We start from the raw sequence: 26,310 nt of genomic DNA, 5'->3' as shown, positions 1-26,310 counted from the left end.
GTGGTGGTAAGAATAATAAAATCTCTGTGAATTGGTATGAGGATAAAGTTCAGATTTAGTTTAAAAAATAAAGGAATAATCTTAATTGTAGAGAGCACATGGTCTTTATAAAAATAGCTTAATGTGCTTCATATTTTAAAATTATGATCACAATAACTGAGCCTTTTTTTTTTAAGGCCAAACAATAAAGTCACAATTTAAAATTAAAAAAATGTAAACCTCTGGTTAAATATTAAGGTTTTTTTTTTCTCTTGATAAAAACCAATTTGTTAATTGTGACATTTTACGTAAAGCTTCACATTTGTCCAGACTTTCTTTCATCTTAGTATTTTTCTCTAAAGAACCATGGTTGCCGCTGAAATTTTTTCTTCATGTTGTTCCATCAGATCAAGCTGATGGGACATCAAAATAACATCAAGATGGAACATCAAGATAACATACTGGTTAATTCAACGAATAAAGGAATATGAAATGCTTATATTGTTCTTCATAATCCATTTCCGTATTCTCATTTAGTAGGTGACCTGTTTTCTAAATCTAATAAAAGACTTTTCTTCCTTATTGTTGGGGGGAAGAAATATCTACATGCATTTATGATTCTGTACATACCAGGATGTATATTTACTATACCTTATCTCAAAACCCCCATTACTGAACCCATTTGCAGTAGAAATCCAAAGGTTTTAAAGTCAGAGTTTATATGCAGTGCCTTCACATTCACTGCCAGTGTTTGTTTCTTGTCATCAAAACATAACTTCACATTTTTCTGTCAAGTAGAAATCTAAGGTAAAGTCATGACAAAAATTACCTGCTTCCTTCTCTTCTATTCCTGCAAATCCAGAGTTGCCACATGGGCTCAAACGGAATAATGAGATTTGTAGTCAATGGCAGAGAGATAGGAGTCAGACCCTGAAGTGCAATTCATATAGGGGAGAAATCCCAGTGTCAGATCTTCAGGCATGGGAACTCTCCTGGGAAGAAACTAGTGAGAAGGAATCCCCCTTCCTAGTAGATGGATTTTGGATTCACTGAGGATAAAACTCCTGTGAGGTACTTTGATCTCCAAACCAGGTTTTTCAAATGTTGTGCTGGTCAATAGTGAATGAAACTGACAGGATTTTGGTGGCCTGTGTCTCCTTTGCTCTCAGCTCTTTGCTAGAGAGGTGTCTGAAAAAAACCAGCTTTTTCCAGAGCTGCCATCAACTAGTGACCCTTGCTGATGCATGAGGGAAGTGGGCAGAGATGGAATGAGTAAGGGGAATGAAATAGTTTCAGCTCCCTACAGTGATGAGACTTCTACCAGCTGGGCTGTCACACATTCCTCTGGCTTAATAAAGAAATCCGAGCTCCAAATTCATCAAGTTAGTGCCTCTGCTCTGAGTTTCTCATTCAGGATCAGAACTTTTAATGTACTAAGAAACTTCCCTTAGTGCCCTAAAAGGACTGCAGGAGGACTCTAAAATTAATGTCCTTACAAAATGCTTAATTAATAGGAGGACTCTGTAGTCCAGGTAATGGTTTTAAATCATATAACCATAAGCAATACCAATTCCAAGATAAATAGAGTCAAGGTACTGATGCCATTACTGTGACAATTTAAGGTAAGATAGAATATTTGGATTAACATTTATAAATAGGCTAATGGTCCTTCATATTGATACCATTTAGGTTTTACCTTTTTATATTTTATATGGTCTCTGTATTCTTCACACATATATTTGTTACTCCATCACCTATTGTATTAGTAGCTAGCTTTCCCAGTACTTTTCCATGGCCTTTCCCTGAGCAGAAAGACAAAGCAAATTCCAGAGCTCCAAGCTCCAGGAGATAGAAGGTTCTGTGCTGTCTTGGTTCTTCCTGGGAACCAAGGCTGAGAACAACTCATTGAGATCCGTTCTCATGGACAAAGCACAGCCAGTGCTGAAGGAGGGGCTCCAGAGAAGGAGTTTGACCTGGGGGGGAATGGCATCACCCCTTGTCCTCCTAATTGGTGCTTTTTATCAATTATGCTAATTTCCTATAAATATAAATTTGTATATAAATGTGTACTCATCCCTGTAGGAGTGGGCTTTTAAGGACCTTTCCAAAACTGCCCCTGAAGGCCTTCATTAAAGATCCCCCTTTACATTACCTCCTTACTAAAATTGTCTCTTTCATTCCCAGGTTGGGAAAAAGGCAACAATAGCACCAGTATTCAACTGCCCATCTACAGGCCTATTCAAAGGGGTTTGATTTTCAGGAGGTGATTTTCTCCCACCTACTGAAAGGAAGTTTTATCCTGCTTGTTCTGTTTAGTACTGGTGTCTTGTAATTCTCTGACAAGGTGCACCCCTTGTTTTGACCAGAAAATATGACCTTGTGGCTCTTATTTATCTTGGTGGCTGCGGTGATTTAGTCATAGAAAGCTGCACGATAAAATGCACAAAAGCCTTCTTTCTGATATTTTCTATGTCATTATCTGCCGTGAGTACTCCACACAGATGTGTATTTTACTGAATTTGTCTAGAAATTTTTAAAACAGCTCAAAAAAAAAGTAACAAAATGGAAAAAGAGACGTCTAAATCAATAGAAAAAAGAACCAGTACAAAAGAATTAAATGAAGATTTAATAGCAGATAAGTCAAAGCTGTTCCAGAGAAACGCAGCACAAAAAGCATTAAAGTCAGATGGTTCCATTCTGATATTTTAGAAAAAATTTGAATTGTAGGAGCTGTTTTGTGATCATTTTCTATCCCAGTAAAACAAGGAAAAGCTTAAGATTATGCTATTATGAAATCAGTGTTGTGTCTGTCTCTCTCCTGCTCTTTAGTTCTGACTCTGGCCTTCCTTGCAAACTAACTGAAATTTATGGAAGCCAATACACCACGAGATAGTACAAAGCTTTTTGTCATAATATGGGTCTTACTTCCATATAAATATTTTTCTTCTTGATATTTGTCTTCTCCACTATTTTTTAATAAAGGATAAATTTAAAAAATCATCATGATATTTGGAAGAAACAAAATTAAGAATATAAAATATGACTTTCCATTACTAGATGAGTCTAATGGGTTACTGTGGGGCTGGAGAGTATCACTTGTTCAGCTCAGGGGTCCCCAGCAATAAGTAGGACATGGATCTGTTGGAGAAAATCTAGAGGAGAGTCATGAAGATGATCAGAGAGCTGGGGCTCCTATGAAGACAGGAGGAGAGATTTGAAATTGTTCAGTCCAGGAAAAAGAAGCCCATGGGGAAAACTTGTAGAACTTCCCAGTGCCTAAAAGGGCTACAAGAGAGATGGAGAAGGAGTTTTGACAAGGGCATATAATGGTAGGACAAGGGGGAATGGCTTCAAACTGAAAGAGAGCAGGTTGAGATTGCTATTAGGAAGAAATTTTTGCCTGTAAGGGTGGTGAGACCCAGGAACAGCTTGCCCAGGAAAGTTGTGTCTGTCCTTTGACTGGAAGCTGGATGGAACTTTGAGCAACTTGGTCCAGAGGAAGGTTCTCCTGCCCTTGGCCAGGTGGTCACTGACTGATCTTGAACAACCTTCCAATCCAACCCATTGCATGATTCTATGATAAATGTTCATGTCTACAAGGTAGGGCAGTAATACAAATTGTTTTGTAACTCCTGCTTTTCACCACTCATCCTTCTAACATGTCTGGTTTTCACAGTGAAATGTAGATCTAACACACTCTTCATTCAGGAGATAAAAAATCATATGTAAGGGTTCAGAGTACCTGGAATTGTTAACAATTGTATGTATTCAATACAGACACTTAATTTGAGAGCACTTAATCTACTACCTGTAGATCCTACTGCTAAGATAAAAGATAAACAAACAAAGCACTATCAGGAGATTGTTTCATGATGTGCTCCCACCCACTCCTGTGCAAGACAGTGGTGCTCATGTGGCCTTATGACAAGTTGGTTCATTGTACCTGTGCCATAGTGCAATTACTGTCTGCAGTTAGCAGTTAGCTTCATGATCAGCTGTGTTACTTCTGAAAAAAATGTTTTAAGTATTTTTGTATTTTTTAAAATATTTTGAAGAGGAATATTTATTTTTTTATTAAATATACCTGCACCAGCAATAACAAGTACCATGCAAAAAAAGAAAAAAAAAAAGACAGGGAGTGTTGTTCTACCAATTCCCAGTATGTTACAGGATGAGCTAAATATTTATGAAGCAAAAATTATACTGGGAAGGCATAAAACCCCAAACTGGCAGCCCTGGAATCATTCTTCTACATCTCAGGAACTGCAGGGTAAGCAGGCACTAAGATTTTGATTTCCTCACATAGCCAAATGGGTAAAAAAAAAAAAAAATCTCCTTTTACACATGGCAATAGACTGTTAGTCATCACACCCTGCCAAGATATTGTAATATGGTTACAGGTATTGAATCATCAAACCATTCCCTACCCTACCAAAAGAAAGGACCAGCAGGACTTGCAGTTCCTCCCTTCAGCATGTGCTATGTATATTGTTTTATGCTGGTCTGGACAACAGCATAGAGGAAAAAATTTAATAACATCTTCCTACAAGAATTGTGGGGAAAATGCTTTCTCCTACTTTCATTGCCATAAGGTTTGCAACATGTCTCATTAGACACTTTGATGAAGGGTTCACTTTCATTCACTCTCATAAATAGTGGGTTATCAGTTTGATTGAGATTCTAAATGTGTTTCATAGACAAAAACTAAATAAAAGGAGACTCCAAGACCTTCTGTGTGACCTGGCCTTGTTTCTCTTTGAAAACAGCAGATGCCTAAATGGAACATGCAGCCAAGGATTCCCATAATTTGGGATATTCAGTACTGGAATTAAAATAAAACAAAGTTGATATTGCTCATATCAAACATTGCAGAAGTTAAGTAGTAAAAACTAAAAGGGAGCCTCATAACCCCACAAGTCTGAATGAATTAGGTACTGCAGTTCCTTCAGTATTTTTTAATTAACTCCCATTGTCTTGATGAGACACAAGAAAGAACAGCTGCAAATAGACTGTCCATTGTACACTTAGTAAGCACAAAGGAATTTCTCTTCAGAGCAGTTCATCATAATGAGAGGTGCTAGTTTCCATTTTCTAGAGTGACATCTACAATAATTACATCAATTCTGAACATGGTCAGATTTTCAGTACAAAACAATGCAATTTTTATTGACTTCCCTTAAATGTAATACAAGCTCATGTGCTCCAGAAAGACTGAAACTACTGCTCTGAATGGCCCTTTTCACATCCTATTAAGTTTAGTGTTTAAGACAATAAAGCACCTCTGATATTAATTGTAAATGTTGTTAAAGATAAGCTTGATGGTTCTGGAAAAATGATTCTTAAAAATCAGGATGAAAAATTTGACACAGTTTCTCTAGAGCATCTATGGTTAAACACTTCTGGGCTACGCCCACTCCAATTTTACACAAGTGTCTTGGGAGCAGCCATCAGCATCATGATTCCAAACCCAGACTTACTCCCACAACTTCTCTATAGGTTTCCCCTTTCATGCAGAGGAAAAAGAGCAAAACCTGAATTCACCCATCAGCCAAGAGGGGGTTCTGTGCCTTGGTAAAGCCATCTCAAATAAAAATTATGTGGAACAAAGAAAAGCCTATACCATCTAAGTGGAGCTGGTTCATGGAGCCTTTGCAGACAGCAGATCCTGCAGGGGTGTTTCCCTCACATGACCTGCAGAGAAACCTCAGGGAGTTTGACCTTCCTCTTAGCCATCTCCTCCAGATCCCAAATTGCTTGTCAATGTTTTGTGCTTGTTGGAGTTTTGGTCTCTTTGATCAGCCCAAATGGAGCGATCTCTGGTTTTTATTCACAAGACTGAGGCCTTGTGCACTGGTTAATTGAGTCTTCTCAAAAACTGCTGCAAAGGTCATTATTTATTCATCAGGGACATGTCCCAGTTCTCCATGAATGTGCCTACCTATGTTTGTGCAGTTGTAAGCACTGGTACCCCCTGATTTCTGTGAAAGTGACCCAAGGGATCAGTGCATGCAGACCACAGCAAAGCTGTGCAACAAAGAATGACTATTGCAGATGCATAAAACAATAAATGGGCCTTAGAGGCAGTATACATGTTAAATTGCAGTCTTGGGATTTTGAGTAGATGTGGGTGACTCATGAAGTTAATTTACTTATCATTGCAGGATTTGCTTCACTGCTGCTAACTTTTCCTGAAGGAGTAGATTGGGTAGGAGTCAGCTCCATATTTGACACCTCCTAAACTAAGTGACTACACACTCTTTACATCTGTGAGCTCCTACCACCATGGACTGAGATCTAGTCAAAACAGGCACCAGAACCCAAAGAGACCCATAGTAACACCGAAGGAGTAATTTACTAGCTTGAGTATCTCTCCAGATTCTTTGGATGAAATGAAGGTTTCATCCAAACTACTAAGGGCATAACTGCCTTGGAGTCACAAAACTCAGGTGTTCAAATGCAGACCTGAATTCTACCATCAATGTGTTACATTTAGTGATTTCTACTGTTTGCTTGTTTTCTTTACCATAGTTATTCTTCAGGTTAAAGGCACTTTTAAAATTAATTTACTCTAAACTCTGACAGCTCCATCTTAAACATTGGGGTTGATTCATGTCATGAATTTTTATTAGAAGAATAGTTCACCAGCTCTTTTCTAGCATTCCTTTGTTGCTAGAAAAGGAATCTTTTTTCTATGTCTTTTCTCTTGAACAAATATATCTCTGCTCCTTTTCTAACCACTTACCACTGCTGCTTTGAATTGTCTCCACTTAGACCACTGCTGAACTAGTAAGCTTTCAAAAGATCTGGGTGATGGAGTTTCCTTCACCTTAGAGTTCATAACATTCTATTAGGGCTTTCTCTGCAAGGGAAGGAAATTTTTCTTATGCGTTATCCTCCAGCTCTGAAAATGCCTTCCAAGAGAGACTGACTAAAAAGGTGAGGACTCTTTGATCATGTAAATAGTAAGGTACAGAAGATAATAAAAAATGACATTTTTCTTTTCCCTGTGATTAGCTACTGCTTTTTTGTACTTGACCCCCACACACTGCTGGTGGTGGGGGTGATGGTTCTTCTGTGCCACAGTATCTAAATCTGTGAAATAGGAGCAATAGTATTTAAGTAGCTTGAAGGGGGGTTATGTGGCAAGGATCTTTATATCAAGGGAAGAGTGACCTGACACTCATTCTTGAATAACCAAATATCTTTCTTAACTGTTGGATTGAAGAAAAGTGGTATGAAAGACCTCTGAAAAAGGACTTGGTCCAGAGAACACTAGAATCAGCTGCAGGAAAAGAAACAATGGAAATGATCCACACTAGAGCCCATCTCAGTTCCCAGCTTGGAGAAGAAGCCTGGTTCAGCATCCCCACCATCCTGTCAGTGTGGTGTGATGTAAGAGTAGCTGGGCATAGCCAGGGACAGCTGACACCCACAGAGCAAAAAATTTCTGTCATTTCAATGCTTCAGTACCAGAGAATTAATGGTAACTGAAGTGCCTCAAAAAGTATCTATATATACACACAGACACACTTAAATGCTGTTTTTCTAGCTCTTCCTTAGCACAACATACACTATGCAGAGCAGTGACATGAGCTGTTCATGAACCTTCAGTTGTGATTCCAACAAAGGCTCATCATACACCTCACTATTAATGGAGGAGGGCTGCTACAGAGGCAAAGCAATTAACCTCAGTTTTATGGGTCATTGCCAGATCTTATGTGCAGACAAGAACATTTAACTTACCTTAATGAGTAGCATGAAGGTTAAGATATCAAATGTCCTAGGCACATTTTTCTTGGCTTAGTGAACATGTGCCAAGCCAACTATGTTTTATTTTAAATAAACTTTCTAGAGGCATTGCTCAATACTCCCTTAGGTGAATGCAAATTAGGAATGTAAGGTTTTCTTTCAGAAAAAAAAGTACATTTACTATTTAAGCCATAAATGTATGAAGGAACTGATCTTTTTTTAATGTTCACTTATTATAGATTTCATAAACAAGTCAATAAAATCCAGTATTTCTGTTTACTTTCCTTTTTTCAAATCTCCTTTAAAAGAAAAATGATCTTCCAATTTGCCATCCTTCATGGGTAAGCTAGAAAATAACATATTTCTTTTAACAGTGAAAAAATTTAGTATTATTCTGAATGTATCTTCGCAAGAAGTCATTGGACACTTTATTCATACAACTCCCTTAATTACTGATCTGATTTGCTCAGAAGGTGGTTTTATTTTTTGGTCATAGTGAGCTATGTATTTTAATAGTGAAGGAATAAGAAAATCTAAGTGCATTCTATCATAGGAAGCTTAAGGACACAAAATTTTTAAAATCTTTCTGGTTCCCAGCCTAACAATGAGCAGCTCTTTGCATTTCTTTATGAGTGAGGCTACCTGAGGTGTAGATGTTCCTGTGAAACCTGGATTTGCAGGAGTATGCAGGACCTCCTAAGGGACTGGTTTGCCTCTTGCCATCACAAGCATCACATCCAGTGTTTGCACATCAGAAGAATGAAGGATAGCAGAATTCCCAGGTGGAAAGGGTGGAACAAAGCCAAGACAAAGCAAATGTGCTAAAATTAGAACCATCCAGTATGAAAACAGAAAGTCTGAGCTTGGCTATTTCCCAAAATAAACGATGATCTTGCTGCATTATAGTTCACAGCCTGCTCTTTAGAAGCCATCACTCACATAATTTTTTGTCTCTTCCTCACAAAAGGAGGTCTTGATTTAGCAAAGGTTTGTAGAATAGGTGGATGAATTAAATATTAGGAGATTCTCAGTTCTCTCGTATTCTGTCAGCATGTTATGCAGGAAGGATTGCCTTCTTGGAGGGGGGTGTAACACTCCAGTGCTGCAGTGGTGAAACACTGCAGTGCTCCAGTGCAGCTTGTGGCAGCCTGTGTTCTCCCCTCTTAAACAAACATACAGTTCACCTCATCTGGTGCTGCCATCTAGACAGATGGAGGTGTTTATCCACAACGTGTTCCCATCAGAGCTGAAGATTGTTTACTAACTGCTGACTGAGATTGCTCAGAGTGAGAATTCTTCATGATCTGAACTGTGAAAGTTGTAAGTTAGTAGTGTTTCACTTCCTATGAAAGCTAGGAAGGGATTTCTTCATTTATTCAGATGTTTCATCTATGGCAACATTTTATCCACATGGCATTGAATCCTGCTGGCATAAAAATCATTATTTTCATTGGTTTTCTTGTCTTTCTCATTCCACCCATCATTCCTCTTTGGTTTTTCTTCTGTCTGAACAAATCTTCACCCTTGAGAAGGGACATAACACAGCCTCTTTACTCTGTGATTATTTTATATCCTCCTGATATCAAGTTGCCTCAAAACAAATTCAACATCAGTTACTTTGACGGAAAAAGGTGGAGGAGAGGAGAGGAGAGGAGAGGAGAGGAGAGGAGAGGAGAGGAGAGGAGAGGAGAGGAGAGGAGAGGAGAGGAGAGGAGAGGAGAGGAGAGGAGAGGAGAGGAGAGGAGGAGAGGAGAGGAGAGGAGAGGAGAGGAGAGGAGAGGAGAGGAGAGGAGAGGAGAGGAGAGGAGAGGAGAGGAGAGGACTTTATTCATCTGTGTGCTCTGTTGTCTACATATGTGCCTGAATTGGGAGTTCGTATCTGGTTTTCCCTAGATATATCCTATTCCCCAAAATGTTGTTTGAAATTTGGTTATAAATAACTTGCATACATTCTAGTAACATTCTCTTCTTTAGTTCAATAATATTTCAGTATTTGCAATCCTCTAAAGCAAAACAAAAGTGAAAAATTGTAGCTTTGCTTCAGAGTGATTGGGAGTGATAAATTCCAATAATGGACAAAGCTTTCTAATCTGAAAAAAAAAAAAAACCAAGAGAGACAGAGTGAAGAGGACACAATAACAGTATTTTAGTACAGAAAGATTATTACAGAGAAAGCAGCAATCAATAATTATCCATGCTCAATTTGAAAGGACAAAAAGAAGGTTTAATTTGCAGAGAAACAGATTTGGGTTGGATACTCACAAAAATCTGTCAAAGCTGTTAAACTGATGAGCCACTGAAGCCAGTCTAAAATCTCTCAGGGGATGATCCAGGGCTTTCATTAAAGACTTGGTTGCTTTTTGAGGGCTTGCCTGGCTGTACTAAGATGTGGTTAGTTAGAGCATGGTGCTAATAACCATGAGTCCAGGTTCAATCCCCATATAGGCCAGTCACTTAAAATCCTTGTAGTCCCTTCCAACCCAGAATATTTGGTGAAATTCTGTGAAAATTCTGGGCTTAATTGTATTATGACAGGGCTGGAAACAGCACTCTTGTGGATATATGTGTATCTCTTTATACACTAATACTAGAAGTATATGTGCACTAATATGCACTGATACACTGTTTGCACACTAATAATAAAATAATGTAAATGGATACTCTACTAATATACATTGTAAAGAAGCATGTGCATATATATAAACATATGTCTACATTTGTTTTTATATATAAACAAATGTTTACTCTTCGTGAGGGTTCTTGAAGCACAGACAAAAATGATTAGAAATGTTGAACATGTTCTCCAGTTCTGCTAGTCAGGAGGACCAGTTTGAATGGCTGCATGTGAACTCATTTTATTCTTCCTTACCCAAACCAGATGTGTCCTGGACTATAGACTCAGGCTGATAAAGTGAATTATCACAAATGTCTTGAGCTAGAATTTTTAGAGAGGAGGGTCACATCTTAAATAATCAGTTATCCAGATCCTTAAACTGGGCATTGTGAAATACCAGTTCAGACTGACACTGGTTTCCTCTTTGTTTAGGAACGACTGGTGCTCTCTGTGTTGCCACGGTTTGTAGTCCTGGAAATGATCAATGACATGACCAATGTGGAAGATGAACATTTGCAGCACCAGTTCCATAAGATCTACATTCATCGTTATGAGAATGTCAGGTGGGTGAAGTAGCCTTTCTGTAATGCCTAAGGTCTCAGATGTTGCTAAATTACTCTTGTCTGAGGATTTCCCTTCTGTTGCTTTATTCATTCATTAATTGGAAAATTAGTGTAACCTTGTTTAGTATTTAAGCAGAGAAGCATTTTGATGCCTTCTTCTAATCATCAGGATGGTTGGATGCCATGGCAATGGCAAAAGCCATTTAAACTAAACACTGAGTCTGGACCATTTGTGTCTTTTTTTTTCACTTTTTTTTCACTTTTTTTTCACTTTTTTCACTTTTTCACACTCAGTTCACTTAAGTGGTCAGGATTGCACAGGAAGGGGAGCCCTGCCTACATGTGGACATATATTCTGCCACAACCTGGCTCACCCCACACACTGAAAAATTAGATGGAGACTTGTAAGATGTTTTCAAAGATGGTAACCTGTTAAATGGTTCCTCTGCTTTATAGCCATTTTCATTTAATCAGTCTTATTATTATTTTCTTAATCTTTATTCCCCTCTCTAATTTTTTTCTTTCTTGAAATGTTATCAGAAGGGTGATAATTATCCTATGAGCTGCCACTCAAGGTAATTAGTCCTAATTGTACATTTACACCAGAATGATCAACTTCCACTCCATGACATTACATCATCTTGGTTTTAGTGTATTTCCAGAAAATCAGAATATTTTATTAAGCCAATAGCATTTTCCATGAGCCTTTCCCAAAACACAAGGGTAAATCATTGACTGACCATCTTTGAAACCATCCTTGAAGGAAGTGAAAAATAAGCATGGGTATGGTGGCAGATAGTTTGCATGGGAAGCAAGTACTTTGCCTTTCAATGAAACCAAAATATAACTTTGTCTGGAGAAGTTCAATGAAATAATTTGCACTTCTGCAGAAGAATAAATTGATTATCTGCTGCTTCTGTGTCCATGCAGTAGATCAGATATGTTATTTTATTAAATCTGATTGAAAGTATCAAGGACCCTCATAAAGGTTTGAGCTGCACTAAATTAAAATGTCTTCCATTAACCTTTTTCATACTCAGAGTAAGTGTTGCTGTAGAAGAATCAAAATATGGAGAAATGGCCCTTTTGCTTTAATGGAAAAGGGTTGTAGACAGGGTGAGAAGTCAAAATATATTTTATGCCTGAAAGAGATTTGAAATTAAAATTCTGCATGCTTTAATATGCAGATACTGGTTGGCTTCTATACATACTGCCAGAAACTAGATCTTTTCAAAACAAGGTTTCATACACCTTATTTTATTTCATAACTGTTTAGTACTGAATACCCCATAAACCAATCCTATATGAATCCTTACAAATATCCAGGTATAAATTTTTGTTGGTTTGAAAATTAAAAGTGTAGAAACTAGTAGTTTCAAAATTTTATTTTTATAAGTTTAGTTTATTATTACTATTCATTACTCTTTGAGTAGCTTGGTACTTTGCCTTTTAATTCCTTCTCACAGGTAAAATCTTCCCAAGTTTGTAAGCACTTGTTTAAATTGCAACCAAACCTTTGCCAGTCCATACATTTGAAGATGTGTTATCAATCAACCAAATTATTATTGTATTTCTTATTGGTTACATTGGTAATTCTCAGACCCTGCCAAGTTGTGATCTTGTTCATCACAAGTCATCAGCTAAAGTGAAACAAAATCTTCTGGTACTCAGATTGTAACACCAGTTTTATTGGTTGACTTTCAAGTGCTGACAAGGTTTGTGCCAGAATGATCTGTGTCTTTTTGAACATCACCTCTTTATAAAAGTAGCCAATGCTTTCTTTGGCTAATAATTACTGAGTTATTACATGTTTTGTTCTGGGTGTTATCTTGCATACCACATACTTTGTGTGTGTTTAGGTTTCTCTATATTCACATGTGGTCATTCTAGGCACAGTGAGCAGCCAAAAGGCAAGAAAAATAACTGGATGTTCAAACACAGGTTAGAAGTCTGTTTGCAAATGGTTTGTCAACGGAGATCCTACCATAATTTCAGGCACACAAGTTGATACACTTAAATTCAAAGTACAGTCACACTGGGCTCCCTGTAAAGTCAGTAGAATGAAAAAAAAAATCCTATTAAAGATTCATATCTTATAAAGAGAGTACTATAGCTCTAACTCAGGTACTTCTGTCTCATGCCTGAAATGACGCTAAATAAAACTGGCCTTAGCCTGGTGTATATCAAGACAATCACAGATTTGTCTGTACTCTTAGGATTTGACACTTGTATGCTTTGAAAATCTAGAATTTCATGATTCCTATTTCTAGCAAAACATTTTCTCACTCTTAGTAGTATTTTTTAGTTCCTTCAATATTTATATTCAGTACTCCAGTATGTACAAAAGTATAGAACAGAGGTAATGTTACCTCAAGGGTAATAAAATGATCCTTCCACTAGTAAAATGCTAGAAAGTAACTTAAAACATTCAGTAATTAAAGGAAATAGAGTGAAATAATAATATGTTTTCTTTTTTTAGCATTCTTTTTGCAGATGTTAAAGGCTTCACCAACCTTTCCACAACTCTGTCAGCCCAGGAGCTGGTCCGAATGCTGAATGAACTCTTTGCCAGATTTGATCGACTAGCACATGTGAGTTAAACAATTGATTTCCAAAAAGACAAAATCAATTCCATGTTTGGGATGTTTGGGAAATATCCTCTGATCAATTAGAACAATATATATCCAGATTCTCCCCACAGGGATTTTATATAGCAATTGAGATTGGAAGACACTAAAAAAGTTATATGAAAAATTATGATAGCAAGTGAAAGCAGAGGTTGTCATCAGAACATTTGGTTTCTGCAGTGCTGGACAGAGAATGGTATGATGGGAGATCACCTACCACAGTTTCTAAGGAAGCTTCATATTTTGGATTTTTGCTGGAAATTTGTTTTTTAGGACCCTAGCTTTATTTGTCTTTTCTTCTGCAAAGTGAGGAAGGTTAAAAGATGTATTCATTTAAGGTCATCTAATCAGTTCTCTCAGTCATTGCAGTGGTTAGTTAATAGCAGGGTTTACAATCTTTAAGCTGGATTCTATCTAACTCAACAATGAAATTAATTAAACACAGCAGAGGAAATTATTACATCAGGAAAATTAGTTGCTCCTTAATTAGCACTGATCAGAAAAAAAAGTGAAGCACAGAAATACAAGTAGTATTGAAGAACATGCTCAGTTTTGCTAGCTTGTATTATTTTTTTTTCATGCTTCTTTGGTCAAAATGTAATTTAATATGGATCTCTTTAGTGTCAATATCTGAGCTGACTAATAAGGCTTCTAAGTGGAGGCAATGAAGTACATTTCATGGAGTTTATCTTATCATTTACCCAGCCAAATGTATGTATATACTACGGGAAAATGCTAATTGCACTGAATATCCTAGACCATGCTATCTATTTCCTGTAAAGGAAACCTAAAATGGCTTGGCCTGATGTAGAGATTTGCATCCCTCACTGGTTTTTATACATTTCTGAATTAGGGTGATGGAGTATTTGTACACATATTGCACAGTATCAGAATAAGATCCTTGTGGTTTTCTCTCGTCTTACACATTAAGGTCAAGAAAAGCAAGTCTTCCATAATTATTGAAATTTCTTTTGATTCAGCTATTTTTACCTCACATAGCAATGTGTTTTCTTTTGTATAGAGTGATGCCATAACCTATTGCCTGGGCAGTGGCAAATTAGTAAATGCAACCTATCTGCTTTGCAAACAAAAACCCCTTGTCAGCTCTGTCTGCACTGTAAAGCCAGGTGAAAGAATTACCTCAGTCCTGTCTTTTAGAAAGCTTAGAGGAGTAATGCCTGCTTTTGTATGGCTTGACAAAAATAGCTATTTTAATTGAAGAAACATATTTTACCAATAGAATGTATGTATGTCACAGAAATATTTTAGGAAGACTATGTATAAAAATTCTTTATTGCCTTGCTTCACATTTCAAATTTGGCTAGCATTCGTGATCATTAACCATATTTTGTAACCATTCCATAAACTATATTTAACCAATAGTGATTTTGTAGAGAATGAGTATATCCAGTAAAGGAGTTAGGAACAAGGAAGGCATTTACATTTAAAAGCCTAATCCAGTGAATCCTCCTTCACTTGCCACTTAACCCTGAAGTCAACTTCCAGCTTGTTTTCTCAGGTTTTTTTATTTTTTATTTTATGGGAACTGAAAATTTTGCTTCTTTAAATGCCTAGACTTTTTCCCCTCTCTGTGGTTTGCCACACATCTCCGCTTAAACCTTCTAGAAACCTTTCTGTTGCAGTTCTAAATTCATAAATCTTAATGGAGAACATGGAATATGCCATACAATAATAGGTATACTATAAATGTAGGTGAGTCTATTTTAAAGAAAAGGTAATAAATATATCAGTCTGTTTTACATAGCAAAGAATTTCTTATCCAGAAATCTCTGATCTGGGATGAAAGAACATCTGTGTCTTCAAAACATCATTATCAGGATTATCACCTCTCAAGTGAATGTCCCAGTCACTAAATTCAAGACTTTAGGCTCCTTCATGCATTTCCTTTCCTAGTCTGGGAATTTACTTCTTTTTTAAACACATCATTAGACTAATCTACTGGTTTAGAACAATCCTCTGAAAGGTGGAAGGCACAGGGAAGAACCACTGCAGAAACTGAACAGACTTTGCCTGCAAAGATTAAAGTGATATGATCATGAAAAATTAAAATTTAGTAAAAAGAAAGACATTTTGATTGTGTTCCTTATTTGTGGGTTCTGTGACCTGGATGTCATGATACCTGTGTGATGCCCTGACGATAGAGATGCCTAACACAGAGGAACCTCTCTTGCTTCCCTAGAAAGGGTTTGGTGTTTCTGTCCAATTCAAGGACACAAATTCTCCCTCTGCACTTTACAGGAAACCAACACTCCACACTGGACTCTTATGGAGGGCACCAGCTGCATAAAATAAAAGGGTCTAAATCTTATATAGAACTTCACCTTTTCCTTTGAAAAGTGTTGGAAATGGACACTGAGTGACCCTGAATTTTAAGGACTTGTGAATTACAGGGATCTATCAACCTACTCATTCGATACTGCATAAAGCTTTCACACCTGGTAAAGGTGTATCTTTTGGAAAAATTCCTGGTCTTCATCTGAATGCACCACGAGATGATTTTGTTTTAATACTGGTCCATCTTGCTAGTATATTCCAGTGCCTTAGCACTCCCACTATTTTATTCTGTATAGGTTTTTTTTCCTTTGATTTTTACTGACTTTGAATTACATCTGTTGATTCTTGCTGTGGCCAATCATTTCCAGACTAAAGGACCATCTTGTAGTCACTGACTTCCTCTGGGAATGCATCTGGATGCTTTGATAAAGGGGCTTCTCAGGTTTCCTTTTGATAAAAGAAACAGACCAAACTCACAGCGAGGTTTTTACTCTGTAAGATTTATTCCTTAAAATAGTTTTGGGGACTACTTTTCCGGAACACCTCCTATTTTTGAGAATCCCTTTTAAAGCACTGAAAACAGTGTTCCTGGACTAACCTCCATGAGTGTGAAGGCAGATCATCACAATTCCTCCTAATCTCTCTTTCCTCAATCACTGTCCAAGTGCCATGTTTCTGAACATACAGTGATAACACTATTGTACTGAAAAATATTATTTTTGGGTTTTCTGGTCTTGCTGTCACGTTGTGACCACCATGTCTGCATGGTAATTGTTTATTTTACTGGTCTTATTCCTTTTGTAAATGTTATTAGCAATAGTTTTCTACTTGCCTGTAAATCCTCAACAGGACTTTTGGGAAGTGCTTCTTTCTAGGCCTCCCTAGAAGGATCTTTCACTAAGGAGGATTACACAATCACATCTAGATTTTAGATCTATCACTTAACTGGTTCTTAATCAGCTTAGCTAGAGTTATCATAACCTTTTAAAATTTTACTCAGACTCTTAGAGTTTGCTAAGAATTACCATCAAAGCAACACAATCAGTTGCAGAAAGCTTGAGGCAGTTTTTAGATTTTAAGGAAAAAAATGTTTAAATCCTTATTTACTTCTAAATAAAAGTATTAAATTATAATCTCATATAAAGGATTGTTAGATCTGCTCAAACATCTTATATAAATCATATAATATTAAAGAAGACATTTTCACAGCACACTGAAAAATGTAATTTAGCTAAGCTTCTTTTTTCTCTTATTAAGCCTTATTAAGCAATACAAAACTAATGAAAAGTCTCTGATTTTTTTAATCTTCCCTAAGTTACATCAAGTTTTGTGGCATACATTGATGCCTATAATTAATAACAAAAAGCTTCCATAATATCTGTATCATTACAACAGAACATTCTGAAAAAAATTAGAATTCAGTTCAATATTTGTTCCAAGAAAAAAATGTAATGATATGTTATGTACAGCTTCTTCTCATTTCTAATCACTCCGTGATATTTGTAAAAGATTTATAGTTATTAAAGAGAAAAGTAACATTTACAAAAGAAGAAAAATAAGTTGACATAAAATAGAACTGAAGAAAATATTCCCTTATATATACTTAATCTACTGAAAGGCCTAAATGGAAACTCAATTAATATTAATATTTTCCTTAGGCAGAATTTTTGAGAAGGGAAATGAGATGACATTCAGCAAGATACTTAAGCCTAAAAAACGTCCTGCCTTGGTGAAGTAATAGTTATTTTTGATGTTTGTTTTTCCTCTGTCTTCTCTGCAGTGCTAGATGTCAGCCAATACCATGATTTAAATTATCATATTTCTAAATTCATCTACACTCTTTGTAGATTCAGTTTCAGATACAACAAAGAGGAAAAGGAGCTTATTAAAGGACTGATGGGGGTTTTGTTTATTTTGTTTCTAAGGAGGCAATCTTATCCTGCAACCTTGATTAAATTGTCTCCTGTGGTGCTGCAGACAAGCTGTCAAAAATTCCTTCAACATTGTATTACCAATGTTGTGACTGCTGTTTCCAGAGGTGGAAACCAACCTGACTGCCAGGCTCCACAAGAACACATCACACCAGAGCCCCAGTAAAACACCTGCACCTGTTGGTGTCAGGAAGGGAAGGCTGGAGGGATTTGGGGGCTTTTCTGTTCCTTGATAAAGACACTTCCTCTGCAGTGCTTCACTGTCCCAGGCCACATTTCAGCTCTGAGCTGGCAGTGCTTTGTTCCATGGTGAAATTATCTTCAAGCATGTAATCCACAGGATTCCAGAGACTTCCTAAAAAGTCTTTTGTAAACACATATGCCAGGTGTGAATTTTTTCATGTGTATATGTTTAAAGTGCTGAGGTTTTTTTCCTCCCAAGCAGTTTCAATAATTAATTGGCTCCTACTAATGAGTGAACAACCTTGTTTACCATCTTCTCCCTACATTTACAGTTTTTCAGATGGTAAAGAGCCCATCAAAAGACCTAAAGAGTCATATAAACCCCAGCCCACAAAATACTTTTAGAAGTGATAGTATACAGGTTTTTTAGGAAAAAATTCAGATGAAAATGACAGATTGAATAAAATTTGTTTCAATTTTTCCAGTTATTTGTAAATGAAGAATTACTCAAATTCAACCTCCCCCTAAAAGAAGCGCCACTTTGTGGCTAATTTGGGATTTGAATTAAATTAGGCTTCGCAAGTATATTCTTGGGGATTCTCCAACTCATTCTTAAGAGAGTCATAGAATAATAAAGGCTGGAAAAGACCTCTAAGATTAGCCATGTACCTAACACTTCCAGGGCCACCACTAAACCATATCCCTAAACAGCACATCCACATGTCTTTTAAATATCTTCAGGGCTGACAACTCAACCTCTTTCCCAAACAGCCTGTTCCAATGCTTGGCAACCCTTTAGATGAAGAAATTTTACCAAATATCCAATCTAAATTTCCTCTGGTGCAACTGCAGGCCATCTCTCCTTTTTCTGTCTCTTATTACTTGGGAGAAGAGGCTGACCCTCACCTGGCTGCATCCTCTTTCTTAGCCCCCTGGGCACACCCTGGCTCATGTTCTAATGTTGCTGGCCAGTGTCCCACGCACCTGAAGCAATTCAGTGCTAGAAACTCCTCAGGGGCAGAATTGCCATTCAGAATTGTTCCTGCCTTAGCTAGAAAGAAGCACCTGGAATCTTTCTCATGGGGATTTCTGTCCCTGAAATCACTTAAAGCATAGTCTTCTAATTAAGAGCTGCCAAGGCAAATTGCTCACCAGACACAGCAGTCATAACAGTTTTCTTCTTCAACATGTCAAGGAACAAAGCTGTTAATATAATAAATGATAAAACTCTTTCACCATCATGCCTCAGTTCCTTCTGCAGCATGACAGACCCCAAACCTTTTTTTTCTGGCAGCACAGAGAAATTCTAACCACCCCATTATAGGTTATTCTAAAAAAACCCAAAACATTCTTTATGCAGTATGTTAAAATATGTAGAAATTGTTTAATATAGTGCCATACTTATGTGTTCAGGCAAATGAAAGACTGTCATATTTTTCCCTTTATGTGTATAAAAATTAGAAACAATCTTTTTAACTGTGTACCCTACCTAGACCTTTTTTTTTGCTGCATGACCAAGCTTGAGAACCCCCCTCCATCTGGCTCGCTCAAGGTCCCAGTTCTGTTTTCCAACATGACAGAGCTGCAATAGAAGGAATTTGGATGGAGCTCTCTCACCAACCCACCCTAAAACAGACTGCTGATTAAGAGCTTTGGCCTGGCCCCCATTCATGCTGAGAAATGAGGTTTGTCCAGGTTTCCTCTACCTTTGGCACATGTTTCAGGAACTGAGCTCTTGTGCACAAAGGCCAAGTCCCTTCCTCCTCCCACTGGCTGCCTTCTTAAAGAAGACTTACGTGTATGACTTCTCTTTGTTCTGTAGTTCAGTTGCAGTTATTTTTCATGCCCAATGTTCTAAACTTTGAGCTTGAAATTATGAAAATTGCAAAAAACTTTGAATTTTCTGTGGTCTGTTCGCTATCCTATGGGGTTCCCTTCAAAACTAGGTGAAATGATTAATTCAGCACTGGCAGAATTGAAAAAGTGGCATAGCTTATAAAACAAAATCACTTTTTTTCCCTTGTCAGAAATTCAGCCCAAGGAAACAAGAAATATTAATGAAGTCTCTGACTGTGTCTTTCAGTAACTTGTTATTTGAGCAACTCATTTCTGCAGCTCCACCTTATGCCAATTTGCTTTGCTTCCTTTCCAGTCACTAGGGGTATATTTAATAAGCTCAAACATAAATCATTCACCACATGCAAGGTAATTATTTATGAAAAATCTACATCTTTTCTTTTCTCTGGATTTAGGTGAATTGGAAAAAGGTTTCTTATCAATTGCCACTGAATTAATCTAGAATTATTATTAAAAAATAGTTGGGTGTTTGAGTCTGTTCAATTTCCCCAGGCAAAAATTCTGATTTAAATTGATCTTGGCAGAATCAGGCCCCTTAATCTTCCACTTGCAGCAAATGATAAGCTGCAAATAAGGGGAGAAAAGAGCCTCTATTTGTGACATGCTGAGATTTTAATTGATCCCCTCAATAAATGCTATTAATGAATGAGTATTGAAAGGGGTGTGAGACTGATGGATACTGATGTGAATGTCTGTATAATATCAACTGCCATTTACATGCTTAAGGACAACTTCTAGAATTGCATATGAAAAAGGGAAGATGGATAGAATAAATTAAAGAGGAGATGACAATAGCCTCAGAATGGTGTAAGAATTTAACACTGTTGTGAAAAATATTTCCTGTACCAAAGTTCCTGTATGACAATTTTCTCTTATTTAAATAATTTACTCATTTTACAGTTTCTTCATACATATTTAGACTTTTCATTCGTTTTCATTTAATATCAACTTGCCACTCTTAGATACCATTGCAGTGAAATGATTTTAGGAAGTGGGCTTGAGCTCTACAGGGTGAGAAAAATCCCGATTGATACTAATATCATTTTATACCACTGAAAAGTGGGCAGGCCCTGACAAAACTCAGTCTCTGATATAAAACTGGAGCATGGCTGCCTGCATTATCCATGAGTCTAACCTTAATGCTCTTGTACAACCATTCTGACAAAGCTCTGGGTCCAAACTGTAGATGTGATTAAGTTACCGAGTCATTTGAGGGAATCTCAGGAGAGCAGGCAGTTTGCCTCTGCCAAAGGCAGATACCATCAGCCTCCTGTCCTTCTTGAGAGTCATTGAATTATCTTCCTCTAGATGAAATATTTCCAGTGATAAAAAGCCTATAGTTTACTTTTGAAATGAGTATGATGGGAATAATTGGGGAAGAATAAAAAATAAAAAAGCAATGTAGTCATGCTGTAACACAGATCACATTTAGCAGTCACAATTACATGATTAACAGGAAAAAAAAACAAAAGTAGGAAGACAAGGAGTCATTTAAAAGCTCCCTGTGGTTTTTTGTGCCAGTAGAGACACCTTGCCTGACCCTGCAATGTTCCACAGGACATAAATCTTATGTCATATTTGTTAGTCCCGTGTGGGTGTTTCACATACCCAGGGTTTTACAGACACATGCTGAGGTCAGGTACAGACAGCTGAATGGAGGCCAGCCAACAGCTTTAGCTGTGAGCTGAATTTGTCCCCAGGCTTCGCTGCCTGGCTCTCCTTGGGCTCCAGGGCTCCCTGGCATGGGGACACCTGACACAGTCATCTCCGCTTGGACATTGCACTCCATGGATCACTTCCTGAGCTTTGGCAAATCACACAGGCGACATCACATGATGAGGGAGAGAAAACATTCATGAGGAGTTGAATGGATTTCCTGTGTCACACATGTGAACTCACATTTGCATATATCAGACCCTCGTTAGCAGATCTTGACATGCGTGAAGATTCTTATTTTTACAAAAAGCACATTCCTCTGAAGTTGTCTGCTTTATTCTGAATTTCAGACATGCAGGAAGGTGATATAAGTCTCATCTGAATTTACTGGAATCAACACTCTAGCCAGTTTAAGTGAGGTTTTAAGAATCAAACAACAGTCTTATCCTTTTGAAGACTGAAGTCTTTACCAGTGCTGAAATAAATTCTCATTTTAAAAGGGGTTATGCATGTCATCTTATAGGTATAATAAATGTTGAAATTAAAAATGTAATTAAAAATTAAAATATAATAATACTTGAGATATATCTTCTTTCTTTTATTCCAGTCTGTCTTTCCTAAACATTGACTGTTTTTCCCTTTTCCTCCCTCTATTCTACTATAATGTTATTATTTGTAAAGTATTTGTAGTGGCCCTGAATAAAGTGCTGCCTTTTGATTTATTCCACCTTGGTCAAACCAATATGACATTATACACAATCCTTTTACTTTCTAGATGTGAAAGCAAACATCACTTATAGTAACAATCAATTGAATGAGACCTTTAGAAAAGCCCAAGAACTCTAAAATCTGTGGTTTATATCTTCATCTCTTTGCATTTTGTCTAAACGAGGAACACAGGGACAATCTTAAGGAAATCCACTTAATGTTTGACATTCATTTATGCCATTGAGTCCTACCTACTTGTCATTAACTTTTATGTTTCATAGTTTCACTCTATAGTTAAAAAAATAGGTGGAAAATGTGGTAACATCAGACCTCTAATTCTCTCCATGGAGGAGGAAAGTTTTTGGAGGCTTTTAGGATGTACAATTTCATTTAAAGCAATATGAAAAATTCTTAGTGTTCTTCTGTGGGTCTGCAGAGGGGCTGAAAAGAAGGGGTTGAGGAAAGAGGAGAGTTACATATGAATTTTACCTTTTTAGAAGTCTGAGTTCAGTCTGGAATTTTGTGTGAAACTTGGGTACCTTGTTTACCTTGGGAAACTTGCTTGCCTTTCAAGTGCAAGCATTGCACTTGAAAGGCAAGCACTGGTTTTAGCTGGAGACTTAACCAAAGCTTCAAACACAGTCAGTTCCTACTGATGGTTTGGGGAGATTTTAGGGTGAATCAGCTTACTTTGGCCACGTGCCCAGAGCAGATTTTACCCTTGCTGGCATCCTTAAGGCTTCAGCTGGCTTCTCAAAAAGCTTTGGGTAAAAGTGTGTGAATTCTGTGTGTCACTCCAGGATTGTTCAAGGCTTGTCTGAGGTTGACTACAAACCTTCATTCTTCCTAAGCAAAACTTTGAAGGGAATCCATACTTGATTCCTGGGAGAACCAGCATTCACATTTGCTCTTATATCTTACTTAAATTTTTCTTTTTAAAGGTCTGTTACTGCAGCCTTTACTGATTGATTATTAATACTACACTCAATATTTCAATGATTCTCCATCATAAAAACGCTTCCTTGACACAACTTGTAATGTTCTCTGTTCCTGTGCATTGATTGCCTCCTGTGAGGGCCCAATCAGCAGAATACATTGGGCAAATTTACAGTAATCTTGGTCTCATATGCTGGTCTGGGAACTGCAAAATTGCAGCAACTCAGATATTTCTGCTCACTAGAAAAGGATCTTCTAAAATAATGGGCAAGTTATGCAATAATATTCTGCTTCAGTTTCTAATGACACTGTTAATGTGTATTTTAGAAATTAAATTCACTATTTGCTCTTAGGGTAAAGGGTGTCTCTAGCTGGATGCCAAACATCATTTCTCCACAGCATGAGTTTGATGCAGGACAGCTTCTTTGAGATCCTTGCCATGCAGATACTTGATCAGCTCCTGTAGCTGTTGGGAATACTTGAGTGTCACTGCAAAAACTTTAGTTGGGAAGGGATTTCAGTGGGAAGAAAGAGGTTTTTCATTTATTTCCAGTGTAAAAAGCAGGCAGGAAAACATGCCCTGGAGGTACATAACCTAAATTGGGTTATTCATTATCTCAGATGGCATTTCTGAATCCTTGGCCTATGTTCCACCTAGCTCTGATAAAACCTTTCTCCCCATCAGCAAGAACATCTCTGGTTAGAATAAAATAAAAATCACAATAGCCTTTTTTTCTGCAAATGTAAAGGTACTTTATTTCAAAAGTGATATAAATCACAATTATACTAATGACAAGCAGAAAACATCCAGAAAAAAGGTGGGGTGTTGGTTGGTTTTTTAACAGTATTTTTTCAACCACTTTTACTTTCACCTTAACATGCTGAAAAAATCTGCAAATATTTTCTTTCTCTTTGCTACATTTGTGTGTAGGAGCACCATTGTCTCAGAATAAAGATCCTGGGGGATTGTTACTACTGTGTCTCGGGGCTCCCAGAACCTCGCCAGGACCATGCACATTGCTGTGTTGAAATGGGGCTCAGCATGATCAAAACTATCAGGTAATGCCTTTTCCTCCCCCTGATTCATTGTTTCTGGCAGTGTTCTCAACTTCCTACCTGAGAATGTTATCACTAGACAAGTAATTATTCTGTTGGTTCAAAAATCTCAGCTTTATCACTGTGAAAAGGACAGGACTTTTCTGATCCATGTAATGCGTGGGAAAAGCTGCTAAAATGATTTTGTTAACCTGTGCTACTTCAGAGATGTAACACAATAGCTGTGTGTGCAACTGAGAGGCTTCACAGTTCTTGGCAGTTCTCACTTTGTACTGTTGTCAATTTCAAGAGGAGACTGAAGAGGAGGAGTCTGAATTGCTTCCTATAATCCCTTTAATAAAATTAAACCACAATAAAACCACAAAATAGACAGCTTTGGCTATCCTTTAACTTGGAAACTAGCTCATAGACAAACTCATAAGTACTGAGATTTTCCAGATGAACAAATTTTACTTGCTAAATTAGGTTCTTGCTTAAATTCACCAGCACTGGAACTATTTTAATGGAGGAATGTGTTCCCATCATGTAAATATAATTATGTTGCTGTTAGATTATTGTATTTTGATGCAATTACAATTAATAATAATCATATTTCAGCAGCCTGTGGGTAGAGCTTGCCCAATGAGTTACCATGACATTGGTTGACATCTAGTACTCCAAGAGGTTTTGTCCATCTTTTAGAAATTTATGGGTTTTTACTGATACAACATATCAAAAACAATTTACTGAGCTTATCATATTCAAATAATTTTTCTGTTGTTGCCTTCCCTAAAATAGTTCTGCCTAACATGAGCATTCTCCCCTTTCCCTGGATGTTTTTCTGTCCAATCTCTTTTTCTGCTTCTTGTCCAGACCTCTTTGGCCCTTTTATCTGGGTCTGTCTCATGGCATACATCAGACACTTAATGCACACTGCAGCTACATTACTGAGCTCTTAATAGAGACAGAATTTGACTAAAATTAATTAATGGAAAATGTAACTGAATAATGATTATGCAACAGTGATATCTAAGAAGGCTGGATTCAATTATCACAGGCTAAATGTTGAATAAAGTAATCAATACTTTGCTTCTGGAATCCCCATAGTGAAAGTGAAACATGAATTAGAAAACACAGAGATGAAAAAATCTACTGGCACTGTTAAAATTTTTCGGATACACACATCAAATCTTGGCATTTGCTTGGTAACACCACCTGCAGACAACCCATTGTAAGCTCTTTTTCTTCAGACAGTAAATCTCTCTCCATCTCCTTACACATGTGGAAGTCTGTAGCATCCTGTGCCCTTCAATGAACAGGGTCTTGAAGGCAGCAATCCAATATTGAAATATTGGAAATATTGGTCTATTTTTAGTATCTTAAATGACAGCTACAGTCAGTCAGAGCCATGACACAAAGTCCATCAGGACTTGGGTCATCCATCACAGACTACTTCAGTTCCGATTACCCCCCATTTATTTGATAATCCCAGTATCTGATTTTCTCTCTATGCAATGAGGATGGTTCTTCCCCCAGGCTTTTCTGTTCAGAGTCTTATGTTGCTTATCTTAATGTGTGTTCACACAGTTCACAGGGAGGACCAATCCTGACATGGAATATTAGAAATACTTCCGCCCACATTTCTGAGAAAATTTGGAGTTATCTACATTCTATTAATTAAAATTAAAGAAGTAGATATATGTCTCACAGTTAAGAATTTAAAAATACCCTCTTTATAAAAGTTAGTTTTTTGTCATATTGGTCCCCACAGAATTTTACCATATTTAAAACGTGACAGAAATGACATTTTGATGATTAGAAAATTTTTTATCTTTATAAAAGATTAGAAAATCTTTTATCTTTATTGCATAAAATAAATATTTTTTTAGTCTAAAATAATAGGGAGGTGACCCAAGATATGCAAAACCATCATTCAGATTGGAGAGCTGCATTGAAGTTATACAGACAAACATTTCTCTCCATTGATATGGGCAATGTTGTACTGACCAGTACAACCCTAATGGTGAGGCAGCACCCAAAAAACCCCTGGATCTCAGGATACCATGGCTGAATACTCCTTCTATTGTCCTTGATGCCTCCATGGTCAAAGGGAATAGCACGAGAGTGTCGGGTCCATTCATTACACAACATGTGAAATAAATCTACATGGACAGACT

General features: G+C 37.2%; 1 protein-coding gene across 2 annotated transcripts in view; it reads left to right on the top strand.

Moving 5' to 3' along the window:
- The window catches only part of ADCY8 (adenylate cyclase 8), a 116,702-nt gene that overhangs the window by 38,287 nt on the left and 52,105 nt on the right, over positions 1–26,310 (top strand). For both annotated transcript variants that reach the window (XM_064706697.1, XM_064706696.1), the window contains exons 3-5: positions 10,775–10,905; positions 13,385–13,496; positions 24,030–24,157. In XM_064706697.1, coding sequence (XP_064562767.1) covers positions 10,775–10,905; positions 13,385–13,496; positions 24,030–24,157 — 371 coding nt within the window. The remainder of the gene's footprint in view (positions 1–10,774; positions 10,906–13,384; positions 13,497–24,029; positions 24,158–26,310) is intronic.

This window comes from Zonotrichia leucophrys, chromosome 2, assembly GCF_028769735.1.
Source record: "Zonotrichia leucophrys gambelii isolate GWCS_2022_RI chromosome 2, RI_Zleu_2.0, whole genome shotgun sequence".
Taxonomy (NCBI): Eukaryota; Metazoa; Chordata; class Aves; order Passeriformes; family Passerellidae; genus Zonotrichia; species Zonotrichia leucophrys.
Note: the sequence above shows the minus strand (reverse complement) of the source record. Positions and strands in the feature narration are given on the sequence as shown.